Below are 22,737 nucleotides of genomic sequence, written 5' to 3'. Positions count from 1 at the left end.
TCTGGGTGAAAACTCGTCCATCAGTCTCAAAAATATCTGATTTTTGTGATCACAACAAGAATTGTTCTCAGCAGCTCTGTGGCGTTAATCTCTCTGATCTCTTTCCAATCCTGACAAGGTTCAGCATTGACAAACAGGAATTTAAAATTGATACTGAAGGGACAGAAAAGTCATGCTGATGAGGACTAGGCCATCAGGAACGTGAGCAGGGTTCCTGATGAGCGGAGCCTTACCTCGCTCACGATTTCACGCTGTTTCCCCGGATCAGAGATAACACTGGTATATCCTGTAGTTAGACACAATTTAACAACATGTTCTCTGAGAGAATGTAAAATTCTCAAGTCTTGTTCTGCCAAGTAACGACTCCTTAACTAGTTTCTTCACCTTTTCCGCACTTTGTTTTTTTTTCTGCAGAATGTGTCGAGCGTTTCACATAAGAGGATATGATTTTGAATGTGTGAGTATTATAATTAGACATTTAATCCATAGGAGACTTTTTATAGCTTCTTGGAAGATTCTACTATAGACTCAATCATTAAATCCCAGGAAGAGGAATGAACCATACAGTTTAAATCATAGATGTAGATTATGATTATAGAGCATCAGAAATGCGCTAGTAGCAAGTGATTAGATATTACAACTTTTGAGTCATGCTGCTCACTCATCACGGCAAATCAGGTGTGTAATCAGAGGAGTCTCACCATATGTTTAGTTCAGGATTAAACTGGTGGGGGAAAAAAAGTTGATTTAGGCAGAGAAAACTTAGAAAGGATGTTATCAACCAAGCTCAAGATGGTGATGAGAACACAGCGATTAATGTCTGCAGGAATAGATGCAACATAGGTGTAGGAAGTTTTCCCCAACCGTATGTCCATGTGATCCAGTAGACACCAAATGATTTAAAGTTGTGCTGAGTCAGTGGACAGAAAATGAATAATTTCAATTTGAACATTTAATTTATTAATCAAGCAAAAATGCCAAACATTAGTGTTTTTTTTTTTCAAGTACGAGGACGTGCTGCTTTGGTCTGTTTATCACTCTACAATAAATTGGATGTCTGTGGGTTTCAGGATTTGATTGAACAAAACAATCTGTTGGAACTTCTAATTGGCATTTTCATTCTTTTTTCACTTTTTAGCAACTAATAAATACAGCAATCAGTTAACTGGAAAAATAACCAGCTCGTGGATAATTGATCATGGAAATAGAGTTGCTGCCCCCAGAGTCTAAGAGCCACTGTGCTTTACAATACAATAGCAAATATGTTCTTTACTGGTCTAAAAGTAATTTTTGTCTAAAATTTGAATACGATTCAGCTTTTTACTACTGCTGACTGTATTAATGCTGACAGCTGCTTGTTGCTATGTACAGTAAATTGGATGACATGTCAAATGGTGTTTAGATGCAAACAGTGTGGTTGCTGCCCACAGCTCTAAAAGTTGTATAATTGAAATTCAAACAAAAGTTCATAAAAATGTAGTTGTGTTGTTGTGATGTTTGTTGTGATTGAGCTGCCAAATTTAATGGACAAGTTCAAATCCACATCCACTACTCTGCCTCCTAAAAATCAAATATCCACGGTGAAGTGGATGTCAAGCAGCTTTAGGTTTCGGATTGCTGAGCAATACAATGAACACATTTGAAAGAATTGTTTTCCCTTCTTCTTGCTCTTAAAGCTAGAGTTACAAACTATACACACTGTTGTGTTTGTTTGGTCCCACACCTGCTGGTTCTTTTATGGAGCTATCAGGAAAGCTAACCTTTTCCAAATTCATTTTTCTACACATAAGATACATGAATGAATTTGACAACAGGGATGCAAAAACCATAAACATTTAATCCTGGAGTACTGAAATTGGAGTTTCAACCAGAGAACACGAGAGCTGATGAGGAACAGAGGGGGAGAGAGCGAGTAAAATATGTTTTTGCCATTCCTTTCGTGCACATTCAGTGAAGCTGTATGTCTGTACTGCAGTGCTTCAGTCAAGCTGCAGGGCCGACAAGCCAGGCTGTGTTAATGGAAGATGTGCTAGATTTATAAATGCAACATTAAGCAGCTACTCTGACTCAGTTCACCCGAGTCTCATCAATAAGTGAGCAATAGGATGCAGCTTTACACATCTGGTGAGTGCATGAACAAAAGTCATATAGTAGACTTTATTACTCATATTAGATTTATTATTTTCATATTTGGTCATAAAGCCTGCAGTGCCTAAAGCAACAACACATATTCACTCTGCAGCTGGACTGTACATTCTTGGCAGCTGCTCAATTAGTAATGGTAAGTCAACACATGCGCACACACACCCCGAATGTAACTAATACTCAAGGTTACAAAGATTTACCCTCATCACAAATTCAGCTGGCCTAGTGCAAGATAGAGAGCTTAACTTATAACTATATGCTCATTTCCATAACAGTGAGTCGATGAGACATCAGGTAATTTACCGCCTGCCCCTAAGGTTAAATCAGATTAGAGGCAGTGAAGTAAACAAAATAAAAATTACAATAGCTGCAGAGTGGCTGCAATGAATCTAGTTTGTCTTGTTGTACAGTAAGAGAAAAAAAAATCTCCGTACATTTTTATATCATCATACACCTCATTGTTACCTCTATGCGTGGTTTCTACGAGCCGACATCGCATGTACGCCTGGAAGATGACAAAGATGAAACCATGTGTAAAATATATATGCCTCCAGGATAAAATAGACATGACATAATCCTGAAATGTATTCATACGTGGACTAAGCTTTTCTTTGTGTGTTTCGTTCTGTTTTCCTGATGATACTCCTTAATCCTGCTGCTTAATGAGGTGTTGCGATCTCTATCCAGCCCCAGAGAGCATCAAAACTGCAACAACTTCATTTGCACAACAGGTGTGGGCATGTGTTAAATGTTCATTATCATAGGTGTTTGTGCCTTTCTCAATAGATACAGAGGTTCGCAACCAAATGGACGACCAACATTTTCACTGCAGTGTTCAAAGTGTGTGTGTGTGTGGGGGGGGGTTGCCAGAAATGAGAGCTCAGAGGCTTCAGTGATTGCAGAGGGGAAGGGAAAGACTCACCAGGCGTGGCATTGTGACGTAGATGTTGTTCATTCTTTACACTAATGATGTCAACAGCCTAAGCTCTCTCTTGACTATGGCAGGAATCATGCAGTAATCTTTCATCCTCTTATGCGAGAAGAAACTTTGCCTCAGAGAGTTCCTAAGATAGATCACCATTCATACCATATAAGATTATCCACCATGAGTTTGCAAAGATGAAAAACATAAAGATTTTGAGGCAAGTTGTTCAAAAGACAGGAAGAGGAAATGAAGAAATCGCTGGGGTCCACTTCACAGAGCTTTCAGATGATGTAAGTTGATTCCCATCAGAGAAAGAGAGAAGAAAATAGCACTAAATGAAATTTGGAGGTGATGGGAAAACATTATGAGCAAAATGTTTTGCTTAATATTTGATCTTTGGTCTTTTGTCATATTTCTATTTAACTCCAATTTGTGTGAGCGAAGAGTCTCTGCAAGGCTGAACCAAGTGCACATTTCTTAGTGGTAAGGGCAAGCCAATTGTATCAATGTACACCCCTCTTTTCTGACTGCTGGCAGGACTGTTGATCACACTTGCTATTCTCAGCTTCACATTTTCTGCTCATTAGACATTCTGCAGAACCGTTGAGGAGAAGCGGCAACCACGGAGCAGAGTCCTGATGTATTCATGGGCAGCACGTAGCAGCTTTGATTTTGATTGGCTGAATACACATCAAGAGGTTTGAATTTCATGAGTGTGAACATCCCCCTTTACTCCTCACAACACAGGTAATGTACCATTGCAGATGCCATCAATTAGTCATTCCCAGTTTTTCTCAGCTCCCTCATCCACAACACACATCACATTACAAATATATTCATTTAAAGCACTTTGAAGCCACACATTATTTGTCACTCTGTTAGGTGGGAAATTGTTACCATGGACGGAACGGTTCATGCACGGTTTGCTTGATTTTGGGGTCACAGTTTTAAGTTCAGTTCACTATAGTATTGATTTTTTATTTTTTTTTGACACTCCAGAAATACCATAAGAACATGGTATATTTCACCTATCTCTTACTGCTTTTAGCTTACTGTTTACACCTCTCTGCTAGCTTGGCAGTCAGTTGTGTTACAGATGACTCAGTATTAATGATTTTTTTTTTTTTTTTTTTTTTTCAAAATTATTTTTTCTTACTTCAATCTTTCCATATACCCCCTGGCAGCTGCAGAGGTACCCCCTGGGAAACAATTAGTTCTGGTTGGAAATCACTGCCATGAATCTAATATTTGCAGAAACTGTTCTATTTTCTGTTTTTTCTGATTGCTATGTCTAAGAATCGTTGGTTTAAACATCAGCGTTTAAACCAGTGTTGTTGAGACTTGCTGAGCGCGCACAAGAAAAAAGAATAGTCAAAATCCAAACATGCCAACTTATACGTACTTGCAGACTTTCATTGTCATAGTAACAGTGATAACCATGGCTCAGATTGTGAAACATGATGGATAAAGGGGAGAAATATTGACTGTTGCTTTCCATCCACCTCAGCTCCTGAGAAATATATAAGCTAATTCTTTGTGTTTACTCCAGCACATGAAATGTGATATAATCATTGTTTCTGAATTGGTTGTCTAATGTTTTTCCCATTTTCAGTATTGCTTCCAGCTATTGTTTCAAAGACCACCTCCTTATCTTCAACCTTTGAATTGTGTCTCACTCTTTGCACATAGCCTCACCTACACACATAGTGAGGCTAGAGGAGAGAGCTGCTGCAAGAAGCTCATACTGTATTAACATTAACTTCTTCTTCACGCCCATGTGGGTTTAATGTCTGTTTGATCATATATCATGAACATAATGCTGTTTGGCAGCTGAAAATCAAACCTGGGCTCTCAGTGCTGTAGCCAGCACCTTAGTACATTTTTAAAATTACATGGCAGTAATTCAAAATGAATTGCCACTTACTGATAAGGCAATGTGAGCATTTGCTGATGAATAAGCTGAAAACAAGTTTCAAGGCTGTAGAAGCAGATTTTCATGCTGTATGGAACTAAATAAAACACACGGTTGCCATGTCAATGGGAGAGACACATTTAGAAATCTAAAGTAGCATGGCATGCTTTGAAAAATGTTCAGTAATAATGTAAGGCCACGTTTTGAAAGGTTAGAAAATGTGAACATATTGTGGCCCTTATAGCCTAGATATGACAGACAAAGGTTATACTGTATGTGTGAAAATTGACCACATCATTAGAAATTTGGTCTATTTTTTATACAGAATAACTATGAATTCACTTAAATTCCAAATATTGATTAGAATTGATTAGATTAAACTATATGGTGTTAATGGATAATTGAACATCCATCCATCCATCCATCCATCCATCCATCCATCCATCCATCCATCCATCCATCCATCTTCTTCCGCTTAATCTGGGACCAGGTCACGGGGGCAGCAGTCTGAGCAGGGACACCCAGACTTCCCTCTCCCTGGACACTTCCTCACGCTCTTCCGGGAGGATCCCAAGTCGTTTCCAGGCCAGCCAAGTGACATACTCCAGCGTGTCCTGGGTCTCCCTCGGGGTCTCCTCCTGGTAGGACGTGCCCAGAATACCTCCTGAGGGAGACGTCCAGGGGGCGTCCAGAGCCACCTCAACTAGCTCCTCTCGATGTGGAGGAGCAGCGGCTCTACTCCGAGCTCTTCCCGGGTGACAGAGCTCCTCACCCTATCTCTAAGGGAGCGCCCCGCCACCCTGCAGAGGAAACTAATTTCAGCCGCTTGTATCCAGGATCTTGTTCTTTCGGTCATGAAAGAACAAGATCGAGATCGGTCAAGAACCATGACCTCGGACTTAGAGGTGTTGATTCTCATCCCAGCTGCTTCACACTCGGCTCCCCAGTGCATACTGAAGGTCCTGGCTCGAAGGAGCCAACAAAACAACATCATCTGTGAAAAGCAGAGATGAGATCCAGTGGCTCCTGAACCGGACCCCCTCTGGCCCCTGGGTACGCCTACAAATTCTGTCCATAAAAATAATGAACAGAACCGGTGACAAAAGGCAGCCCTGCCAGAGTCCAACATGCACTGGGAACAGGTCTGACTTACTGCTGGCAATGCCAACAAAGTTCCATACAGCCCTCAACAGAGGGCCTCCAACCCCATACTTCTGGAACATTTCCCACACAATGTCACAAGGGACACGATTGAAAGCCTTCTCCAAGTCCACAAAACACATGTAGACTGCTTGGGCAAACTCCCATGAGCCCTTGAGCACCCTGCGGAGGGTATAGAGCTGGTTCAGTGTTCCACCAGGACGAAAACCGCATTGTTCCTCCTGAATCCGAGGGTCGACTATAGGTCAAATTCTCCTTTCCAGTACCCTGGAATAGACTTTCCCCGGGAGGCTGAGGAGTGTGATCCCCCGAGAGTTGGAACACACCCTCCGGTCTGTCCACCCTTTTTGAAGAGAGGAACCACCACTCCGGTCTGCCAGTCCAGAGGAAGTGTCCCTGACTGCCACACAGTGCTGCAGAGGCGTGTCAGCCACGACAGCCACACAACATCCAGAGACTCGAGGTGCTCAGGGCGGATCTCATCCACCCCTGATGCCTTGCCACTGAGGAGCTTCCGGACTACCTCAGTGACTTCAGCTTGGGTGATGAATGAATCAACCTCTGAATCCTCAGCCTCGCTTCCTCTACGTAAGGTGTGTCAGTAGGAGCTGGCCTGCTGGTATCCGTCAGCTGCCTCAGGAGTCCCCCGAGCCAGGCAGGCTCAATAGGACTCTTCTTTAGCCTGACGGCATCCCTTCGAGTGTCCATCACCAGGTTCGGGGATTGCTGCCGCGATAGACACTGGAGTCCTTTGGGACACAGCTTCGGACAGCCAACAATGGAAGTGGAGAACATGGAGAAGTGGAGAAAATGGTCCACTCGGACTTAATGTCTCCAGCCTCCCTCGGGATCTGGTCAAAGCTCTCCCGGCCTACTGGCCCACCCAGCCTACTGGCCCATGTGGCTCTGTTGGTCCCCTGGCCACTGGCCAGAGACCCGGCCACCAGGCACTTGTAATGTGTTTCTTCAAGGAGATCTTAATCTCTGGCTCCTTAGAGTCAAATTTGGACCTGAATACTTGAGATTTGCCTCTTGGTGATTCAACTACAACAGGGTGCACACAGCACAAAAAAAACACACACACACACAGGGACAGAATATAACTCACTTTAATTCCTTCTCCAGCTGTCAATAGCATAATAAACCCTCAAACAGTGTGTGCTTGGTTTTTTCTTTTTCTTCTCTGTGGTGGAAAATCAGAGCAGTTCATTAGCCTTATCTCTGTTAACTTTGCCCACCATGAAACAGCACAGGGAAATCAAGGCTGGAATCCGTCAGAGTTGGGCTTGGCAGGATTTGGTTGTTCATTAATTACATTTCGTAATGAGTATTTCTGTTGAACATGATTATTACACTGGTGGGATAATGGCTGTTTATTTTATGGCAACACAAAAATATCCATCTCAGGCCATTCCTAATGTCATTGGATGGAACACTTGATCAAGGTTTCAGTGTTTGGAAAATAAGTTTTCTTTCTCCTTGAAACCTAGAGGCCCAGGGAATATCTATTAGGCTCTTAATTGATTGCATACTCACGGTCTGAGCCACATCTCAATCTTTCCAGCTTTCTTTGGCACTGCTCTCTTCAACCCTGGCTCAGTGGTGTGTACAGTGGATCATAACATGCATGGCGATGGCTGGTTTCGTGAAGGGTGAAGAGCAATAATTTAATCATTAGACCAAGAAGGTTTGAAGTAAGACCAATGAGTTCACAAGGGCACAAGCAAAATGAGAAGGAAGGCTGATGTTGGATTGGCATTCACAGAAAAGAAAGATGTGGATATTCAAGAAGCACTAAAAACTGTGTATATTCTGTTAAGTAGCCCTAAAAAAAGGCTGTAGAATATTTTATATCTGCAAAAAATTGTTTGGATCTTGTTTGCATTTTTAGTCAACAAGACGTTGCCCAATGAGCATTTTTGTGATCAGCCAGTGAAAAGTGATTTGGGCAGGGGATGGGAAACATGAGCAAGAGAGGAAAGAGAAAAAGGAAGAAGAGATGAGGGAGAGAAATCTGGATGCAGATAAGAGATGATCAAGGAGAAAGACATAAAGGGCAAGAAAGACAGAAAAAATAGAGAAATTGATAAGAGCTGGCAGAAATAATTCCTTATATTAGTCACTCCAGACCTCCAACAGAGAAGTGTGACACTCCTGTTAGAGCCTGTGAACTTTTTCTTCTTTTTTTTTTTCACATTCATCTTTTTTTTCCTTTTTTTTTTATTGGTGATGAAGTGATAGACAAGGTGACGTGAGGGACAAAAAACGTTATAAGCACATATAACCACATAGACAAACATACGAACAATTGACATAAGTACAGACAACAACAGGAAAAGACATGCCACATTGATACATGAATGTAGTGTTAGGTGTATGTGTGTGTGCGTGTGTGTGCGTGGATGAGAGGTTAGTGGAGTGCTATTACTTATATACAATATGGTATATAATACGGTAATAGTGACAGTAATAATAATAAAGAAAAGAAAAGAAACAAATAGGGATAATGAATAGATAATAAGAGAAGGGAGCAATACATGTATATAATAATGAAATAAGACTTAAAATGAAAATAAAGGGACCTGTGAACTTTTTCCTTCCAAACAAAATGTAAGTTAATCATGCTTTTGCATCTAATGTATATTCCTGTTAGTAATGAATCCACATTCCAAACAGACATACAGCTATGAAAATTATTATAAAATTAAATAAAATAGTGTGTTCATATTGGACCACATTACTCACCACATCAGAAGCTGTTTCAAAACAGATTTTCAGCATCACTCAAGTTTTACTACCTAAGACAAAATATGAAGGAAGGAAGTGTCTGGCCAAGCTGGGAAACAAACAAATTAAAGAATTTAAGAAATAACGCTGTGAGATGTTAAGGAAGCTCAGTCATGCAGACAGGAAATGTCAGCAATAGAACTGCAAAAATGAAATCTTTCATTTCCAGTCTGGGAAGGCAGGCTGCTGATCTGTAGGTGGATTTCAGTGGCAAAACCAGCTTGAAATTTGTCATTGTGTCTCACAGCTTTGTTGTGTGTCACAGTCAATATTGTCGGTTCGGTGAAGTCTTTATTTTCAGAACACCAGTCCCAGGGCCTCCTATTTCATTCCTTTATTAGTTTAAGTGTAAAAACACAACCTAAACATAGCTAACACTGGGACACGTTATGTTGTTGTACGGTGAAGTGATGTTTGTGAGTGTGTGCGCTGTGAGTAACATTTGGTAATTATAATGAATCATAATTAAATATTAATGGCTTATGAATCTTGCTTAGTTTTTAGACATTTGGCTGTCATGAATATTGCAGTGCTATCACAGGTTTGTACATGCTGTTGTTGCTGATATCTCTGAATTTTTGCACTTTTTTTTCAATAATATATTTCTAAACTGGAGTTGTTGGTCGGAAAACATCTATTTCATCTTAATCTTAATGTTTTCCAGGGTCGTGGGGGTTTCAACCCGTATATGATCAGAAAGAGACACTGTCTAGACTGGTGCTCACATGAACAATTTACTCTATATATCTCCACCCCATCTGACCTCTATGTGTTTTCAAAGGAAAAAAATATATCACATGAACTCAGGAGAACAATGCAGTTTCCACACTGTTCACCTGCCGCAGCTCAGTTTCATTAAAGTTTCATCTGATCTGGTCCATCAAGGTGATTTGGCTCGTACATTACATCTCTCTGCGGGGAATAAGATCTCTTGCACTGAAAGATTGGGTCCTCGCAGGGATTGTACAGCGTTGATGTGTACGCTGTGAAAGAAGTGTGCCTCTCACAGGTCCGTGACCCAGCTCCAGGCAACGGCAGCAAGTCCAGTCAGTGATGCAGGGGCAGCATGAGGTCTGATGCAAAGTGTTAGAGCTGCTTGTGCTCTATGGGCATGTCTCACTAGGAGTCTGAGCCATGAGCCAAGCCCCCCCCCTCTCTAAGCCTTGGTGGGGAAATCCAAGGCCAGACAGAGTCAGGCACTCCTCTAAAACGGACAGACAGATGGATGGTGGAAAAGGGGGGAACATTTTACAGCCCAGTCTCAGGTTTCACATTGAATTCTGATTTGGTGATGTGTCATCTTTATTTAGATTCCTGGACAAACGAAGCTCTGTTTACCTTTATAAATAATTAGCTAGAGATCATTTACAGTCATGAAATGTGATCAAATCTATCAGAGATAATAAATCCAAAGCAGCTTTTTAGAAAGCAGCATATTATGTAGCCTGTATTCTATCGTTAACCACATTTTTATTTTTCACACATAGTCCAATTATGGCAATTTATTCTTCAATATATATAGGCTACATTATTGACCCTTACATTATGTAAAATATGTAATAAGTGTGTGAGGACCTTGAATGTAGTTTTCACTTTGGCTGAAGTGCAGGTCTGAATATCATAATTCACACATTTTCATAACTCTCAGCCACATATTACACCAGTGCCACTGACAGGAACTCTCTAGTGACCTCAAGCAGTTTTCACCCGAGGCTTATCAAAGTCAGCCTAAAGAACTTGTTCCTCTGTTGCAAACATTTTGAGACAAGGTCAGAAGAACCTGAAAACAGGTTTTCAGGTTGGTACAATGGAGCGATTAGAACAAAGCTAGTGAGAAGTATGGAGAATATATGCAGCCAGTGACTAAGTCTAATAAAAATGATTAATGAGTATTTACTTAGCTATCACCTTTGTCAGGTCAAATCACATCTATAAATTAAATAATGAAATGCTGGTATTTTGCCCTCGGATGAAAGCAAGGAAAGAATATATCGCTTTGCATTCAAACAAAACACTAAAGGGCTTTTGAGATTTCCCAGATTTGCAATGATTTCATATGCTTGAAAAGACCCAGAGAAAATAATATTTGCAACATAAAGCGATTGAAGAACTGCATTCAGGACTTGCATCAATCTATTTATCTACATATATATGCATATTTCACTTTAGATTACTGTTTTGGGATAAATAAATAAATAAAAAGTAATTTTCCTGACTGACTTGTTTGTGATTAATGTGCATCAGTTTGATGCAATAACTTGACAGAATTTAAAAGAGACAGCAAAGGCATGCCATTGATTTATTGGACATGTTTTGCTGGCTATTACTGGAAGAGTTAATTAGGATGTGTATTAAACAGACAGCAAGGAAACCAGTATGTTAAAATGTAAAGTATAATGTAGTGGCAAATAAGTGGAACGCCTGATTATTCAGTGTTGTAATTACAGTATGCTGACTTTGACTCATTACACTGTTTGCCTCGATGAAGCCATTCACTGAAACTGCTGCTTGGATCAAGGTCTATAATGGTGTTCAGTTCACTTTTCCAATTTGTAGTGTAAACATGTATTCCGGAGAATTAATAAAAAAGACATGATGGACCATGCTATTACACACTGCAAATCATACTGGAGCAACTCGACTTACTGAATACAACACCTTGTTAAAACAATAAAAAGACTATTTTTGAAGTTATGAAGGTCATGTTATCAGTTTATTTACAAGTTTATGTCTGTTCAGCATTCACAAAGATGAGTTTGGGAGGGAATATTCAGTATCTTTCAACTGCAAGAAATAATGAAATTCCCAAGCCTGAACTGTATTCAGCATTATTCAAATGCATGCTCAGCATGACTGATGCACTGTATTTGCACCTTAAAATTCATCATAATTATCCTACCAAATTAAAGGGGAAAAGGGACACCACAGCCTCACTTCTCCTCCTCTCATCCCCACAGAGTGTCTTCACCCCTGCTTGCTGATGTCATTTACTCTTGGAAGAAAGCCTATGATTAATGTAAGGTGCACACACTACAAACAGCAGGTATCTGTTGGTGGTTTATTCTTCATGCTTGTTTTAAATGTATGCCTAATATGCATTTTCCAGTTTCAGACATAAATATTTACATTGGCTCCAAGGTAGCAAATGTTTTGCTGCACTCCTCCCTGCAGTTTGTTATGATGCCTCCTGATAGTGACTTTACTTCTACTTCCCGTATTTCCTTTAATGCAAAAGCTACCACAACAGTTTTGGAAGGTTTTATAATATCTCTGCACTGGCTGCATAGGAAGACTATGGCTATGGTTCAAAACATTTTAGGACCAAACTCATGACAAACCGATTTGGGTTCTTGCCATGCCCAGCTTGTTCGTTTCATTCATTGCAGGGGGCAGCCGGGGGTAACACATGAACGTCGTCGTTGTAGACCGGAAAAAGCTCAATATGAATAATTCTTTGACTGTGGAATCTATGCCAAGTAACATAAAACATTATCTAATACTTATATTTCAAATTACCACCGAGAAACTTTAGAGAATCGCTCTATTTCATTCACTGCACCGCCCTACATGTCATGTTTTGAGACACGCAGTGCAACGTAAATGCACGCACCCGTCATTACGTTTCGGACGTGACGTCAGCGCGCTGCAATTCAAACTTCAGGAAACGAAAGCGTCCGGAGTGTAAACGGTCCTGTTGTCACAAACAGACTAGATACCATCAGAGGATTTCTCCGCTTATTCGGTGAGTTTTAAACATTGAATGATAAGTTGTGCTAGGTATTAGTATTTTTATGGTCTTATTTAAAATTGGAGATAAGTATATTTAAATGAACGTTACGTTTGTTTTTGTTAGTCAGCGACAGGAGACAGGTGGACGGAAATTCCCAGTGTTAGGCTAAGTTACGTTAGTAAACGGTCATGATTTAACGTTATTTCTGAAATATCTGTATTTGATTTTAAAAAGTCTTTCAACTGTGATAAAGTGTGGTTTATGTTGTGAAATTAGTATGTAAATAAATGTAGGTTCGGTTACTTTACACGGACTGAAAGTGTGACGTAGGCTACATGCAAATATGTTCACTGCAACCTTATTGACTTACACAATTTGATATTAATATTCAATTCTTCTTCTTTTATAGTCTCGGTTATTTTCTTTTAATGTGTCAATTCAAATTACAACCAAATACCCTCTGGTCAACTTCTAGCCCAGAGTCTCTTCAGGTTAACACCAACAAAGGGCAGCCATGACATCTAAAGGTGCAAAAGAGACCATTGTCAGCAGGCTGGGTTTCAAGTCCAGCAACTCTGGCTCCAAAACTGAGGCGGAGCTGGAGAGAGTGAGGAAGGAGAACGCTCACCTGAGGAGAAAGATTGATGAACTGGCCAAACGACACATCAAACCACCAGACGCAGACAAAACCAAGCTGCTGGAGGTATTACTTTGTGTGTTACATTCAGAATTTCCTGGAGCGTATTTATGTGTTTTGTCCTTTTTTTTCTAACCCTAATGTTCATGTTCATCATGTCAGAGGATTCTTTCTCTTGAGACTCTTCGGGAGAGGAACAATCAGCAGTTGCTGGTTAAAGAGCAGGAACTAGACACCGTGAGACAGCAGCTGTCAGCTAGAGGAGGAGAGGTATGTACACATGGCACATCTTTGCAGAAACTCTGTATATGGTTGAGAAAATATCACATTTACAACTGACCTGTGTGGGCAAGAACTCTTCTGTAAACATGGACACACGTGGATAAACATGCTGACACCCCGAGGCAGCAGTTACCTGCCTGGGGTGAGGAGATACACCTACTGCTTTGTCTTTGAGGGCTCTCCTCAACTTGTGAAGATTTGTTGCACTCTTGGCATTGTATTGGTGGCATATGTATTGCTGGCAGCAGACAACTGTCAGAAGGAAGAAATCACGCTAGAATTCCACTGAGCTGCCACAAAAACAGTTGGGGGGGAAATAGCTTGTATCCCATTTTGACAGCAGCTCAGCTAAGTGAAGTTTAGACAGCCAGCAAAAGCTGCATATCAACACATGTTGTGTATGCTGCTCACTTGATATTTATAAACCAAATATCTCTCTCTGTAGTGTCTGTGCATGAATTAGCATTCATGACTTGTTAGTCTTGATGACACTGCTAGAGAAATTGACGCTATTTATTTGAGGTTGTTGCTTATCCTTGTGAAATCTCTTTTCTATTATGGAAGAAATCGTTTTCTAATTTAAGCAAGTAAGAATGGCACTATGCTAAAACTTTGAGATGGCATGCTGGTAAATGGAATATCAGCTATTTGTTTTCCTAGACATTTTGAATGTGTAATGTGATTTAATCGCACTTGCCTCTTCCTCATTAACAGACATAAACAAAAGCGCTACCATAGCTGCTCAGCCTGCAAAAGGCCAGCAGATTGTCAGCCATGTAATGTCATTTGTATGAGGCAGATTGAGCAAAGAGCAAATATCCTCAGTGTATTGTCTCTACTTCAAGAAAATCGTATTGACATGGTTGCTGAAGAGGCTAGTCGAGCTGTCGCTGATTTCATATTGCTTTGTATTTCAGGTGGTAGCATCACTGCAGGCGCAGCTAGAGCAACGGAGGAAGGATGCAGAGCAGAGAGACATGTTGTTCCAGAGCCTGTCGCAGGAGACGGAGAACCTGAAAAACAAGCTGACAACTGTTTCTGCCCGGTGCCAGTCCCTGGAAACACAAATGACAGTAAGTTGACCAACTCTATACCTGTCGGAAAAGTTTCCCCCTCCAAATAACCAATTCTCTGCACTGGGAATGTGTATTTTTCTAATGATGTATATAGTTGGCTTTAAAAAGTAGTCTACTGTAAGTCTGACTACCTCCATTTGCTGGTACAGTTTAAAAAGAAAAGTGTTATTTTAGTCAGAATTTTCACAAAAATGTGAAAGAATGGGGGGAAATCCAGACATTATCAGAAACCTCAAGGAGATGTTTTTCATTTGTTACTTTTTGACATAGTTGTTGTCAGAAATCACTGAACAGAGTTGGCTGAGTGGTTATATCCCTCATTCTGACAGCACACTCCCCCCTAGCCTGGGATTAAATCCACTTCAGATTTCCGTCCCGAGTCTGCATCCCCTTCTAATATCCTCCATCTCTAGGATTTTTTATCTATTCTCTCTATTCTGCTGATGCAGTACACAGTATATTCTTGTTGAATTGTGACATGTCTCACAAAACCCATTTTAATGATTAATTGAGCTAAATTCCAGCAATGCTAAAAGATGACTAATAGAAATGTGCATTAAAGGAACAAGTAAGAGTATAATGTAATCAAAATTGCTGTGATATTTGCCTCTGGCCAGGTTTTTGAATTGCTGTGGCTCCTGTTACGATCAGTAGCAACTCCACCTAAGATTTACGTCATGTTTATTTTTAAACCTTTTTGTACATTTCAACTTTTTTTTTTGTTAGTAAAGTAGGGCAGGAGAGTGGAACTGTTTGAAATGCAAATGCACTTGTTCCTTTGTCCACTAGGTGGCAGTGTTTGACCTTTGATTGTTTTCCTCACCTGCAGACATTATCCTTTTCCTGGAGCAGCCTTACTAATTTGTCATCATGAAACCAAGAAATATACAGTTGAGAATAAAATCACTATAAATGTAAATATTTTTGGTACCCATCTTCAACTGTCAATACCTTGACTAATAATACTTCACTCACAGTAATTTAGAGATGGGTGGGAAAAAAAACAACCTGGCCCAAGTGACACTTGATAGCATTATTAATATCATCAAAACTGTCCGTGCAGGAGCAGTGAATGTAGTTGCCACTCAGCTGCCTCGCGATTGTAGGCTTTTATTCGGTATCAAAGGGCAGCACTGATTCTTGGTCAACCTTTTGATGCTTGGAGCACAGCAGGCGCTCACTACACTCTTAGAAAGAGGTCATCAAGATTCTCCTCGACTCCTGGAGAGCCTTAGATGGCAAAATCACATGTAAGAAGTTGAGAAATTTGGATTTCTGAGGATTCCGACATCATAGGCCTCTCCTCCATGGACAAAAAGAGATCTTTCAGGGCCATGTGTAAGATCGATTCAGCATGCCTTAAAAATGCCCCCTTTTAACAGTTCTCCTTCAAATCCTAGGACCAGTATTATTATTGCTCAAATGTTCAAGATAGTATTAGTATCCATACATTAGCTATACTGTTTATCCTTATAGGGTTGCACAGGGACTGTGAGCTGACATTTGGTGATGGCAAGGTACATGACAGTACATCTTCTTTCATGACGTATAGAGGCACACAACCATGGATGCTGGTTGGGCTTTTCAGAGTTGCTAATTAGCCTGACATTTATGACCCACACAGACAAAGGGAGAATGTGCAAAGCCCATACAGAAAAGCCCAAGGCCTGGGTTTGAACACAGAACCTTCTCACTGTCAGGAAACAGTGTTAATCATCTTCCCCTGTAGTTACGCTACATTTCAGTGGAGGCTAGAAGCTAATGAACAGGAGAGTCTGAAGAAAGCGAAGTGGAGACTTTAACAAGAAAGGTACAGATGCGGCGTTTTAAAGATTCATGTTTTTTTCCTCATAAAGATCATCCTGCATGCTGGATATCTTTTTAGACACTACTTTTGGACTCAAGTTTTTAAGTTTTGGGCTCATCGTTTTGAAGCATTAAAATGGGGAGAAATACTTGGTTACAGTAGATTTAGTTCTTTGTAATCTAAGTGTCTTTCAGTTCCCACTCCAAGTGGATATGCTTACTTGTCTTAGTGTCTTCATGATAATGTTCCAGGAATTTTCTCCACTTTCCAAACCCTTGTCTTAGCTCCTTTCGCATTACCAGAAATAATCCCAACCAACAGACCCCAGACTCAACCTCTCTCCCTCATTCTTCCTGGATTCACAAAAGCTATTTGTAGGCTCAGCTTATGGGACGTAAGTTTTAAATCCATCTGGAAAAAGTTGACAAGCTCATGAAGGCTGGCTGGTGTGTGCATGAGCTCACGGGGGTGATCATGGAGATGTCTATGGTTGTTGCAATGCTGCTGAGAAGGGTTTTCTGGGGCTTAGTCTTTGAGTGGGATCAGACATGAAGACCTCGGGGTCAGGATGACAGCATTATGAGATGACTGTCTTCTAGGGATGGATGTCGAAGAACTGGTGACTTGGGTAATATGGCCAACTCGCAGAAAAAACAGCCCACAGATTGACCACTTGCTTTCTCTCTTTTTGTGCATTATTAAAAATTAAGAGGATGAATAATTTAAGGCAAGCCCCATGGCAAACCAACTGTTCTAGCTTCTGTTGAGATTTTACATTGAGAACTGACAAACAGCATGCACATGAGTTTTAAAGGCCACTGTGTATAGACAGTGTGTGTACAGGTTGTGTGCATGTGTAGCAAAAAAAGATCTGCACCTTTTCTTATCTTGTAGAAGTATTTGCAATTGAAAGAATATATTATGACAGGTAGATATGAAGTGCTGCCAATACATATCAGACTTTGGGGTTTATCTCAAAAATGTGTTTTTCCTCGCAGCAGAATGGACAGGTACCTCCTGCAGACTTGGCACTGGTACAAGATCAACTGAGAGATGTGAGTCCAGTCAATGATTTACTCTGTGTGTATTTCTATGTGTCTGTTTGTGATTTAAGTACATACTACATTCTGACTATTGGAAAAAGGTTTGTTGACCACCATAGTTTTAGAGCTGGAATATCTCACCCATCTTGACACATATTTGAAGCTTTTGATTGTTCTGCAGTCTATTCATTGCCGGGGGAAATTAGTAATTCTCTGAAGTTTATCATTCAATATTTCCAAAATATTTTGGACCTATTTTATGTCAATATCAACAAAGGACACAAGGCTGGGTATTGCTTTTTCGGACAGAACAAAACACTGAAAATAAGTAGTAGTTCTGCTGAAATACCACTTGTCTCAAAAGAAGACTTCTCTCTCTGTTATCTACAATAACAAAAAAATATAGAATCCAGTTATGTAGTGTACGTTGTTTTTCTACCAAGTGTCCTTGAATTTAACGGCTCTAAATACCAAGCATCAAGTGCAGTATGTCAGAGCAGAGGTTGTGTTTCTCACCACCAGGCCCTTGAGAAGAATCAGCAGTGGCTGGTGTATGACCAGCAGAGAGAGGCCTACGTCCAGTCTGTCCTCGGCCGCTCACTGGAGCTGGAGCAGCAGCTCGCCCAGGCAAAGCAGACACAACCCAAACAAGAGGCTGGCTCAGATGGTGCGAGAATGAATTATATGAATTCAAATAAACTTAATCTAACCTTTTATTATGTAACATTATCTTATTATGTCAATCTCTTCTGGTGCAGCTTTATTTATACAGCAGTATTTTAGCCACAGCTTTAAAAATGAAAATCAAAAGATGAAAGTAGATCAGACATCCACGCTTTTATAAGGCTGTGGCATTTAAATGTAAACTCTTGTTTTTTAAATCCTACATGAACAATGCTGCTTTGAGTCCAAACAAAGTCTTTGCTTTTACCCACTTAATTTGTCCATCACTATCTATTGCTGCTTCTGCTCACTCAGCAGGTCCGGAAAAGGAAGCTAAACTGAAGGGTCAATATGACCACCAGTTGCTGGTGGGGGTGCAGAAAAACCTGGAGAGCCAGAAAGATCAGGTAAGCAGAAGCCAACAGGAGCTCAATGCACAGAAGGAATGGGTAGATCCTACAAGATTTCACCTGTCGATTGAATGATTCCTGTGTCTTATACAGACAGACTCCCCAATTAAATCTGATACTCTACTTTTCGTGGATATGTTGCTCACTTTCTTGAGAAACTATGTTCCAGTTCATTTACATTCCCTTCACTCAGAAGATTGGTTTAGTGCTGAATCTGCATGCAGCCGGAACAACCCCATTAAATATCCACGTTCCTTGAATTCAGACGTCTTTATAATTGATCTTGGGAACTCTGCGGGAGAAATGGATAGACAAAAAAGTATACACCATTTCTGAAGTTGAATTTTTCCTTCAACTGTGCAGACCCTCAAAGCTCAGGCTGAGCTGCAGACTCAGAGGGAGCAGGTCTCAAGGCTCCAGGAGGAGACGTCAGGGCTGCAGAGGAGGCTCGAGGACAAGTGCAGCGAGCTGTCGTCCTTCCTGATGAAGTATGAAAAGAAAAGCAAAGAGTTGGAGGAGACAAAGATGCAGCTGCAGGCAGAGCGGCTTGGCAACAGGTAGGTAGAGCAGCAAAGTCTGCTCTGGTTGTAGATACTAAATAGAGGTGGCTATCCCATCATCTCAGTTTCACGGTTTTGCTTTAAATAATACAGCTGACCGACACAAAGAAATACACAAACCTACACTATGAAATGAAAGTCCAAACATTAGATTAGTTGGTGTATATACTTTAAAAATCCCATTTTACTCTCTTAAATATTTATTTGTATTACCCAAACACTGCATCCAGACATGCAGCATCCGAGGAGAGAAAGGTGTCTTCTGAGCGAGCAGACAGGATGAGAGTGGAACTGGAGAATATGGACGTCAGATTGGAAGAGGAGAGGAAGCGATCTGCTGAACTTCTGCTGCAGGTAATGTTCATAACCACTGTCAAGTCACCTGTAGTCACGCTTCACTATGTTTATTTATTCATCAAAGTTATCCACTCTCACTATATCAAAGCATGGTACATGAAAGGAAGGATTTAAAAGAATTGGGAATGTAAGACTTAAGCCATGCAGGATTTTACTTACTACTTACTAATCTCAGTGGATATCTCAGAATATCTGAAAGATTAATGATTATTTGAATATAGTATTAATTAAGTATAGCATTATATTTTACTATAATTTTGTTTTCACAGGTAAATATGTTGCAGAAGTCTCTTCTGAGCCAAAACGAAGAGCAGAGGAGAATTGCTGCTCTGGAGCAACAGGTAACACTCCATGCTTCTGTCAGTTCAAAGCTCAGCATGCGATTAGCAGTAATAGATCATACATTTAGAACCTTCATTGGTCAGTTTCGATGTGAAGCACCATCACACAGGCCCTGATATGTTGTTTTTATCAAGCACATATAGTTGTAACTATCTGAAGTGGCTGCAATCTCTTGAAAGTAGGAAATCCACATGGATTCCCACTTGTGCAATTTAAGTACAATGAGTTCTTGGCTCTCTCCATCTCATATATTTCTGCCCCTCCTCAGATCCAACTCTCTGCCAAGGACTTTGAGAATGAAAAGATTGATCGCCAGAGCATGCAGCACCAGTTACATAAGGTGCTGAAGGAGCTTCGCAAGGCTCGTGATCAGATTGCTAAACTGGAGTCTGCTGTAAGTGTTGCTGAACACGGCAACCATATGTTAAATTCCTAATTTTGTGAGAGATATAAATGAGTGATTATATGGTTTTGATAAATAAATACAATGTCATGATTTCCGTTTCAGAAACAGCCGAATGCCCGTTTCTCAGAGCCCAGCTCCTATAACAGGCTTGAGTTTGAGCGTCTTACCATTGATGACACTCATGGCCCCACATCTCCATCTAAAGTCACCAACCTCCTGGATGAGAGTTTCTTGGAGTGCCCAAAGTGTCGGGCCACCTATCCCACTAGTCGTCACAGGGAGCTCCTGGCACACATTGATTTCTGCCTCGCCTAATTCACACAGAGTCCTGATCAGTGGTTCCCAGCCTGAGTGTCAGCTATAAAAAACACTTTGCTACATAGGTGTAAAGGGAATTAAGATTTTTTTTTTTAAAGAGAGTTAACCTAAGCTTTTGACGACAGTGGTTAACAAGCAGACATTACTCCCTTTTTAATGGATCATGAAACCATAATGTTGGGAACCACTGGATAAGATCATAACATCAGCTCAGGATCAGACAGTTTTAGACTATTCAGTATGTTCCAATTTGAAAAACAAAGTTAAGTGACAAACATTTTTAAACTCTGATGTGAGGCTACATACTTGGTTTGCCATCTCTTTCCTTTGCTATGATGAACTGCAAAGTTGCTCAGATTATTTGTTCGAAATACAACTCCTGCTGTCATAATGATCACTGGACATTTGTAGATAAACAAACATTACACACTTACACCTTTTTGATAGATACAAATAAGATATATTTAAATAAAAGGGAATTGAGGGACATCCTTAACATCCTACATCACCTTAGAAGTATTCAAGATTTCAACATGAGTGTGATAGTTTTCAACAAATGGCACAATTCACATGTTTACACCTTCATGGTTCATTTGTATTCCAGTTCTTTTTGCCCCGTATCATGTCATCAGGCCAAAGATTGATCTGATCTTTAATTTAAAAAGACCTATCATATTCCTTCCACATGTAATATGTAATATGTTTGGGCTCTGCCTGCTTCATTTTTTATTTTATTTTTTGAGTGCAGTTGTGTTTTTCAGTTTATGTTTTTATGAAGCTCTTAGTTTCTTGTGTTTCTTGTGTATTTGATCAAATTATTTATTCTTGGGTTGTTTTATGCGTGAGCTACTGTCTATTTAGGTAATGAAAGCTTTTATTTTACCCTGGTAAATATAAGTGATGATAACTTTACTGTAAAATGGTGGCCTTTATGATGGTCTTTTGTGTATCATCGTGGGATATGCCTTATTGTATTTAGTATAAAAGTTTAGAAACCTGCCTAATATGCTCCATTGACAAACCAGCTATAAACACACTTTCCCTCCACTCCTAGTTTCAGTAATCAATGCAGTCTGTGAAACCTTTTTTCTCAGTGTGGTATTGATAGTATACAGTACAGTATATGCATTGTTCCCAACAAAGAGAAATTATCCATAATCTGCTGTGTTAATTTGCCATTTTACAGTAATAAGGTTATAAACACAATAATAGGGATGGTTGTTCTGTGTTTTGGATTTTTTTAATGTTATAATTGTGGATAAAACTTCATTTTATGTGTTGCCTATTATATTTTGTACTCTATGACTAAGTGTAGCAGTGTCTCTGTCTGGGTGTTGCAAACACAAAGCTTGCTGACTGTAACCACAGTTAAGACCATTGCCTGACTTTTAACCACATAGCTTTGATTTGCCTAAACATAACAAACCTTTAACATCCTGCACAAGGGAGCTTAATTTGCTGATACGCTGCCAGGTTCTTCCTGTATTATTTCCTGTTTGAGTGGAGCTCACTTCCATCTCCACCCTGACTTCATAAGCCTGCAGCGCTGTAAGGCTGGAATGAGATTGCATGAGTTAATTCCTTGTACTAAACTATTTAAGGTAGGGGATTAGTGAAGGTCCTCTTTGTAGGGGAAAAGGGTTAAGGTGCCTTTATTCCTGCTGCCTTGGCAATGTGACCAGATGGACTTAAGACAAACCAACACTGCTGTACTGTTATCTTTTGGAGAGTTGTATTGTTTTAGCTTAGGCCACGTCTCTTGATCCTTGTGTTATTCTAATCATGTGCTCCAAAGCTGTTTTTATGATGCACTGTACTGTACAAAATGTGCAATAAAGATGTGAATCTCCTTCCAATTCAGCAGTCCTTTGTATATTTATCACATCAGGTTGTATTTAAAGACCAGTGGTGTCTTGAACTTTTAATTCATTACATCAATCTTATCTTATCCACAAAATGCATGATCTTTGCTTGGTGCCCTTGTGTATCTTATACCAGTTTTAAAGGAATGGTTTTCAAAGCACTTATTGTAAGTGATCCACAGTGAAGTGAAGCGATAGCTGAGATGAAGATTGATGATGTTGAGCTTACTGTGTCTTGACTTTGTTTTGTTCACTTAACTGTGAAAGATTAGGCATCAAGAGTTGACTCTATTTACCATCCAGCCAATGTAACA

At 40.1% G+C, this 22,737-nt stretch overlaps 1 protein-coding gene across 5 annotated transcripts; it reads left to right on the top strand.

The window, feature by feature from the left end:
• Positions 1 to 12,589: 12,589 nt before the first annotated feature.
• cep55l (centrosomal protein 55 like) lies at positions 12,590 to 22,295 on the top strand. 5 transcript variants are annotated; one of them, XM_085761973.1, is made up of 11 exons: positions 12,590 to 13,363; positions 13,460 to 13,567; positions 14,497 to 14,652; positions 17,464 to 17,517; positions 18,028 to 18,172; positions 18,484 to 18,617; positions 18,942 to 19,135; positions 19,369 to 19,492; positions 19,765 to 19,836; positions 20,106 to 20,231; positions 20,346 to 22,295. In XM_085761973.1, exons 1-11 carry the CDS (start codon positions 13,175 to 13,177, stop codon positions 20,556 to 20,558), a joined length of 1,515 nt encoding a protein of 504 aa, XP_085618099.1. In that variant the 5' UTR covers positions 12,590 to 13,174; the 3' UTR covers positions 20,559 to 22,295. The 5 variants fall into 5 exon arrangements, with proteins under 5 accessions (XP_085618099.1, XP_085618102.1, XP_085618098.1 ...); XM_085761976.1 differs by having other exon boundaries at positions 17,461 to 17,517; positions 18,487 to 18,575; XM_085761972.1 differs by having other exon boundaries at positions 17,461 to 17,517; positions 18,487 to 18,617.
• The last annotated feature ends 442 nt before the right edge of the window (positions 22,296 to 22,737 follow it).

Source organism: Trachurus japonicus, chromosome 19 (genome assembly GCF_045865225.1).
Source record: "Trachurus japonicus isolate A0001 chromosome 19, Traja_1.0".
NCBI lineage: Eukaryota > Metazoa > Chordata > Actinopteri > Carangiformes > Carangidae > Trachurus > Trachurus japonicus.
Note: the sequence above shows the minus strand (reverse complement) of the source record. Positions and strands in the feature narration are given on the sequence as shown.

Bases quoted from the DNA above. Each gene is read 5' to 3' on its own strand.
- cep55l (XM_085761971.1), top strand. From the start codon at position 13,175: ATGACATCTAAAGGTGCAAAAGAGACCATTGTCAGCAGGCTGGGTTTC. The intron at 19,136-19,368 runs GTAGGTAGAGCA...CACTGCATCCAG, and splicing joins GCAGAGCGGCTTGGCAACAG to ACATGCAGCATCCGAGGAGA. The intron at 20,232-20,345 runs GTAAGTGTTGCT...TTTCCGTTTCAG, and splicing joins TTGCTAAACTGGAGTCTGCT to AAACAGCCGAATGCCCGTTT.